The sequence below is a fragment of the Tinamus guttatus genome, unplaced genomic scaffold (genome assembly GCF_059628265.1).
Source record: "Tinamus guttatus ecotype Peru unplaced genomic scaffold, ASM5962826v1 Tinamus_guttatus_pri_ptg000125l, whole genome shotgun sequence".
NCBI classification, from domain to species: domain Eukaryota; kingdom Metazoa; phylum Chordata; class Aves; order Tinamiformes; family Tinamidae; genus Tinamus; species Tinamus guttatus.
The window spans coordinates 5,103,125-5,110,699 of NW_028288659.1; the positions used below are offsets into that span (position 1 = coordinate 5,103,125).

Consider the following 7,575-nt stretch of genomic DNA (forward strand, 5'->3'; position numbering starts at 1 on the left):
GCCATAATCCTTTTAAGAAAAAAAAAAAGGCAATTTAAAAATGTGAGACGGTAATGTTCCACATTAAAACACATCATTGTTTTAGAGATGAAGAGACAGTAACTTATCCTGATTAATCCAATTCAGGAGGGGCGGGATGGAGCAGAGGTGGCTACCGGTCATTAGTCAGACTAGTCATTCCTCTAATGCACAAAAAGAGCTGTAAGAGAAAAAACCCATATAGCCAGCAGCCAGGTCTCCTTGTAGTTTCCAAAACTTATTTTCTGGGACAGAAGTTATTCCAGGCTATACAGGAAAGGTATTTTGTAATTCATAATGTCAAACAATTTAATCATGGGACAGGAAAATGCTGATTGCTTAGCAACTAGCAATCACAACCTGATTACAATAATTAAGAGCCAAAAAGGACAGTCCCAACACATATACACAGAGATGCTTCAGAAAGTCTCTCCCCTCTCCTAGATGAGAAAAGAACGACACAAAAATAGAGAGAGAAATATTTGTGAATTCTTATGAGTTCCCTACATAGCCTAAAAGCTATGATTTCATAATTTAAAAAAGGACCATTTTGGCTAAAGATGCGACAATTATGGCTCAGCGGTAAGGTGAATAGAAACGATCCAAAGTTAAAAATACGGAAAGGCAAAAATATGGGAAAAATGTTATAAGAAATGAAGACTACCAACCATGGACTGTAAGGGAGGGAGGTAAGTATATTAAGAGCAGGAAAGATCCTACTACTGCATAGAAAAAAGGGTACAGAAGTGGCAGAAATGTTAGCATTCTCTGTTTGATATTGAGGCGCTTTATTATCTAGTAATGAGGAAGTGCTTTCCAGTTCCTTAGTAACTAACAAAGATGGTACGCAACATCTAGAATAAAGACTTTTCAATTAGGATGCCAACGGAACTTCCGTGCAACAGTCCTTGGAGAGCTGGCTAAGGAGATCTTGGGTAAGCTGTTAATTTTTAATAAATCTTGGAAAATGAAGGAAATAATAGAAGATTATGCCAATGTTCAAAAAGGGCAAATGAGATGATCTGGCGTCTCTAGGTCATCAGGGGGATCAACAGCCAGGTGACAGGAAATTAAATCAAGGAAGGGCTGAGGAATAACAACATGTATAAAGCTAGCCAGTAAGCTTATTTTTTGGAAAATAGATCTCGTCAGACAAACTCAATTTCATTCTTTGATGACATTACTCGTTTGGTTTATAAATGTAATCACATAATTGTAATTTACTCAGATGTTTGCACAGAGTCTGATTTAGTACCTCCTGACACTGATTAAAAATTAGCATAATGTAGCATCAGAAAAGGACATATTAAGTGGGCTTAGAACTAGCTGACAGACTGTCACAAGTGGTTACAAGGGAGGTAGGCAGACTAAGTAGCTGTGAGATGATGGCAAGAGACTGATACTGTTTGGGACCACCTAGACAAAACGCTGCAGAGTATCAAAAAAAGGAATGTAAGTACAGTGAAGAAGCAACAGGTCACACAGACAGGTGGGAAGTAGGGGCTCTAAGCCACTGAAAAATTGTCATTCAGCATGACAGGATCGAAATGGAGAGTGCAAGGTGGGCATGTGAACAGTGGGGCTGGCCTGGAGAGGCACAGGCCGTGAGCAGAAGGCCACCCCACAGAAATTCAGCAGGAGTGGGGATCACCACCAAGCACTGCACCTATAACTGACTGATGGACCAGCAGGAGCAGAAAAGGCATCGCGGAAAGTTTGCAGGAACTGGGGTCACCACCAAGTCCCGCGCTTATTACTGCCTGCCAGACCACCTGAGGCAGAAAAAGAGACAGGAAAAAAAAAAAAAAAAACACTATCGGGAACGGGGAGAGCCACCAAGCACCGCACTTATAACCGACTAGTGGGACGGGGTGGAAAAGACCCCCTGGCGGCGCCGCGCAATCCCCGCCAACGGCCGCCACCGCCCCGCCCCTCCGCGGCCGCCGCGTCACCGCCGCGACGCCTCAGGCGGGCGCATGCGCTGCAGCGGGCGCCGTAGCCGTTGCCGTAGCCGTAGCCGTAGCCGTTGCCGTTGCCGTTGCCGTTGCGTCGGGCCGCGGAGCGGCGCGGGACGAGGTTCCCCGGGGCCGGTGTGTGCGGGGGGATCTCGAGCTCGTGCGCAGTGTCCGTGAGCGCCGCTCGCCGCGTCCCCCGAGCTGGGGGCGCCCCGTGCCGCGGCGGAGCTGGAGGAGCCGGGGCCTGGCGGAGGGCAGTGCCTCGGCGCCCTCCCTCGCTCTTCCCCGGGCCTAGGCCAGGCTGCTTATGCCCGTTTGGCTGCGGGAGAATCACCAGTAACTGTGCAGATGGGAAGGAGGGTTGTTCTGCGGGCTGAGAGAGACACGGGCTGAGAGAAGCCATTGTGTCTGAACGGAAGTGAACAAAGAAATACAGCCTAAGAGTTGAGAACCAGATTTTGAGTAGTAGTAAGGACTAGATGGTGGCTGAGGAAGACGCACTGAGGGGGGTTTTTGCTTTTAGGTGCGCTGATTACTGATATAGCCTTCTGATAATATCCCTGCTGTAAGTGCCCGGTGTGAAACCTGTCTGGTAGCCTCTGCAGAGCCTTAGGTGTTGTAAAACAAGCTTTCCGTAGCTCTGCCACTTGGGAGCTTCCAGTCTTCACCCTTCTAATTTCTCAAATATCCTTAGGTGGATAAGGGTTAGCTGAGGTCTCCAGCCTTGGATTGGGCTATTTATGGGGTTCCCTTAGGCACTTCAGGGTGGAGAGCTGGTCCCTGAGAGCGCTGGTTTACATCATCTAGGAGCTAAAGGCGCCCTTGTTGTAAGGCTGTAACAGAGGCACACTTTGTGTTAGGGTTGGCTGCAATGTTGTGCTGAAAAGTTATGGAGGAAACTTACTGCTTTTTCTCTCAGTGGAGGGGTTCGGACTGTCAGTTTTGCAATTTACTTAGCAAGGTTGATTTATCCTTCCCTTACAGTGAGTGCTCTAGCTGAAGCTTCTCTGGAATCATTTAAGAGCTTCTGTCCCCTCACACTAGGCCTGTTGCTGCAACTTGAGATCTTGTGATCCCTTGCCCTCCCTTTGTTGCTCTGTTACTGTCTTTCACCCAGAACAATTGTATTTTTCTCAGACTTGATTTTCTTTCTGTTTTTCTAATGCTTTACTAACAGCTAACAAGTAAATTAGCGTAGACAGTTGTACATAAAGGGCTCCAGTGGATAGAAGTACACAAGTGAGGTTATGAATACTGCAGATTCATGTTACTAAACTACAGGGTTCCTGTTATCTTACTAAAATTGACTGAGCTGTGTCCTGTTGATTATATTTATCCCTGCTCCATACTCTTTAATATTTCATGCTCATCTTTATTCAGCTGTGGGTTTCTGGAATGAGCTGTGCAATACTTACAAAAACAAGAATTTTAATATTTAAATAAGTGGTGCACGTGAAAGAACCTCACTTACTGTGTTGGAAGATTTGTGACTTATTTGAACAGGCATAGTACAGGCAACATAATGCCTAAAATACTTAAAGGGTTATGTGGATCTTATCCTTGCCCATTGCATCCATAAGATGGAGACTACTGACCCTCCTGTGCAGGGATCTTTCGTGGAAAAGGATTTTACTTCTCTCCTTACACTGGCTTCCCCAGTGGAGCTAGCTAAGGGAGCAGAACTGGGCACATCTAGTTTTTGGCAGGGAGCTGAAAACCAACATCAGAGATACAGACTGTTGCTTTTATTTTGTTTCTTTATACAGTTAACAAGCCTTTTTTTTTTCCCTAGATGAATAAAGCTCTGAAAGAAAGCCTCCTCCATTTATAAAATATTTAAAATAGGATAAGAAATTTTCATGAGCAAAATCTGCAGGTCGCCTGCCCAGCATAGCTGAGTGGTGTCTATCTCATGCCCGTGAAGATCATGTAAAGAAGCCAGAGGACTTTGACAGCAGGCCCTATTTTTTGGCAAAGTTCATATTGCAGTCATTTATGTGACTGGAGTGCAAAGCCAGTTTTGAGCAAGCTATGTGGGAGCCACTAATGAGCTAGCAATAATAAGATGCCATTTGGTGTAGATTTTTTTAGTTCATATGGCTTCCTGTACTGTTCTAGTTAAGCCTCTAATTGTACGTAGGTTAGTGTAAATATATTCTTTATATGCAGGATTATGTATTAAGAATTAGATCAATTTCATGCAAGGACTGTAGGACTTCAAACACGTGATCCTTGTACCATGAATTGTTTTGATTGCCTTAAGCCTGGGAAAATTTGGAATACTCATTTGTCTTAAAAAGTTGTGGTGGTTTTTTTTCCATTTGTAGGAAGGTCTATGTGTGTGCACAGAAGATCTGTCTTGGGAAATGTCCGGTGTCTCCAGCTACGCGCTACGAATGGCCCGTTTGAGTGCTCAGATATTTGGAGAAGTGGCCAGACCAACTGACAGTAAATCTATGAAAGTAGTGAAGTTATTCAGTGAGCAGCCTTTGGCCAAGCGGAAGGAGGTCTACAACTGGTATCCTCCTCACAACACCTACTATGCCCTCATGAAGAAACTCCGCTACTTTGGCCTTTACAGGTGATGACTGGGTTCGCGGGATGGAGCAGGACTGGAGTGGGGAGAGGGGAGGGATGTGAGATAACTTACAGTTTTGGGGGTTTTTGCTTCCGTAAAGAGAAGAGGAAACACTGGAAAAGGTTCAATCCATAATACGAAATGGAACTATACAACTGACTGTTGCATAGAGGACAAGATGACCAAAATAAGCAACCGCTAAGTCACTTTTCTTTGGATTTGTTTGAACGAATAGACCTTTATGGGAAAGGTTCAATCCATAATACGAAATGGAACTATACAACTGACTGTTGCATTGAGGACAAGATGACCAAAATAAGCAACCGCTAAGTCACTTTTCTTTGGATTTGTTTGAACGAATAGACCTTTATGGGAAAGGTTCAATCCATAATACGAAATGGAACTATACAACTGACTGTTGCATTGAGGACAAGATGACCAAAATAAGCAACCGCTAAGTCACTTTTCTTTGGATTTGTTTGAACGAATAGACCTTTATGTAAGAAAAACTGCAGTGGTAATTGTGGGCAGTCAGTTACCTGAGAAGCAGTACTTATTCCAGCATTATAGGGAAGAGGAAAGAGTTTTTCATCAAGAAAGGGGTCTGTAGTTTTGAGAATATTAAATCAATGTGTGATGGAAAGGTAACATTACCTTAACAAAGAAATTGCATTAAGATGATCTGACCCTTTATGCATGAATCACTGGACAATTAATACTGAAATGCAGAAGAGAAAGAAAGTCTGTGTGTTAGGCTGGAGGTTATTTAAGCCTTTCAAATAAACTAAAAGCAAATGAGGTGTAGGTTTGGGTGATACAGAAATTATCAGGCACTGAAGAAATCCCTGAAAAGCAAGGCTGGTAACTCTGTAAAGTCAAAACAGATCAGTTTCTTTTGCAGGTCTCATAACGCTTCAGATGACTGTTCATCTGGGATGTTCTTGGTTTAGGTGGGCATGCAAATACTTCCTAGAACAGCTGCCTATTGGCACAAAAAAGTCTCACCTACTTGATAATATTCTTTCTTCTTCTTCCCTTCTTAATCTCCTCAGATTCCTCTTCTAGCTGCTCTGTGTACGGAGAGCTTGTAGTGGATCAGCTTTGCTGTTCAGGAATATGTAATGAAGGCTAAAAAAAAAAGTCTGATGATAACTTATGAGCTTTTTGTTTCTTCTTTACAAAAGCTCTGTTTTAAAAATAGCAGTGCAGCAATCTTAGGCCATCTTAGGATGCCGTTACATGACTTTCTAAAAATAACTTTGGGCTGAAAAGTGTAGGGTCAGATTATAAATAGAATTTATTTGAAAATCATCGAGCCTCCTCCAGCCCCTTCATCCTCCTCTCCATCTTAGACTTATTCCGTTAAGATTCTACAAGTAGGTGAGGCTGTCTCCATGCTTCGTTCCTGTGGTCACCTGAGAGCAGAGTCATGCGCTGCAGTTACAGCTCAGCGGGCCCCTCTCCACAAGGGGCAATGACTTGAACTTGGTACTGAGCACAGAAACACAATGCGCTATTGCCAGACTGCTGAGAGAGATGAGAAGGGGGAAATTCTCTGTCTTGTCTCTTGCTGTTTTTTTTTTTTTTCTTGTATTTTTCCTGCTCATTTAAACACAATGGATCGATAAATACAATGCAAAAAATATGCGTATATATGTGCATACCTGACATTTGCTGAAAAGAGCAACCTTGTTAATTCTGAAAGTACTGAGCAAATTATTCTGTCCACAATTATTGTTAGCAGCAACACTGGATACTGTGAGGTTCAATATGGGCTTTACTGTTAGGCAAAGGATGATTTTTTTTTTCATTGTTATACAGTTCAAAGAACCTTTCACGTGTAGGTAAGTCAAGAAATAATGTTTTCCTACCAATCTTTCTTATTTATCTAGAGATGAGCATGAAGACTTTAAAGAGGAGATGAAACGGTTGAAAAAGCTCCGTGGGAAGGAAAAACCAAAAAAGGGAGAAGGAAAGAGAGCTCTCAAGAAGAAATAACGTCACTTCAACAAAATAATGAACTGCTCTGCAGATGCTGGGAAGAGCTGTAACTCAGGCTGTCTGTTCCCAGCTGGAGAGGGCTTTGCATGTGAGCTGTGTGTGGGAGGTGGAGAAACACTGTAAAATGATGGATTCTACCTTGGGAGTGCACTTGGATCTATGTGGTTTTATTGCTTTGTGAGTTTCTAAATACTCTGTACATTGCAGCATGTTGGTTTGTCATGAGAGCCCTCTCAAGTTGCAACAACAATAGCAAAAAATAAAAGCGATCATGTATTTTTTGTTGCATACATTGCCCCATCTATTTTTTTCTTGATCCTCTTTTTTTTTTTTTTTTTTTTTTTGCCAAAATTAGGTTTCTTTTTTAGTCTCTGTTCTACTTCCTTACATTAGTATCAATACTGCTTTGTGTATGGTGATATAAAAAAGGTTTTCTCGTGCTGTTGTTGCCTTCTTGCCTCTTTGTACTGAATTTCACTCCAGCTAGCCTTAGTGTTACTGTTAGAAGCAGGTGTTCTGCTTTTGCACTGGACAACACTTTATGACTCATTTCTTGCCCAGAGAAGTTGTATTGTGCCCTGAATAATTAGGTATTGGAACAGAGGAAGCTGGAATACAGGCTCAAACTGTTTTCCAGGTAACTCCTGCTAATTAAAATACAATAATTAAGTGTACAATGGTAAAAAGATTTTTAAATACAATTTAATTGCCTGGAGGATGTGTATGAAGTATTTCCTAAGGTGAGGACCTGTGTATCACTGGTATTCAGTATTTGGTTTTAGAGCTAGGCTCTTCCAGTGTCCTTAGGATCAGTGATGACGTAAATGTATCATGTAATGTAGCGTGAGTCCCTGTTGGGGAACAGGAAGCGCAGGATGTGACTGCCGTGGTGCCTGGCCAGGCCTGCACCTCACTCGTATGTGCTCTGAAACTGCACCTCTGTTACCTAAGGGGAAGAGGCTCGTGGGCGTGAAGGCAGAGTGGCTGGAGCAGAGTGTTTGCACAGTTAGCTTGGGGTAGGCT

General features: G+C 42.9%; 1 protein-coding gene across 1 annotated transcript; it reads left to right on the forward strand.

Annotated features, from left to right (window-relative positions):
* Positions 1–4,293: 4,293 nt before the first annotated feature.
* MRPS33 (mitochondrial ribosomal protein S33) lies at positions 4,294–6,729 on the forward strand. The gene is made up of 2 exons (XM_010218578.2): positions 4,294–4,554; positions 6,444–6,729. Exons 1-2 carry the CDS (start codon positions 4,340–4,342, stop codon positions 6,547–6,549), a joined length of 321 nt encoding a protein of 106 aa, XP_010216880.1. The 5' UTR covers positions 4,294–4,339; the 3' UTR covers positions 6,550–6,729.
* The last annotated feature ends 846 nt before the right edge of the window (positions 6,730–7,575 follow it).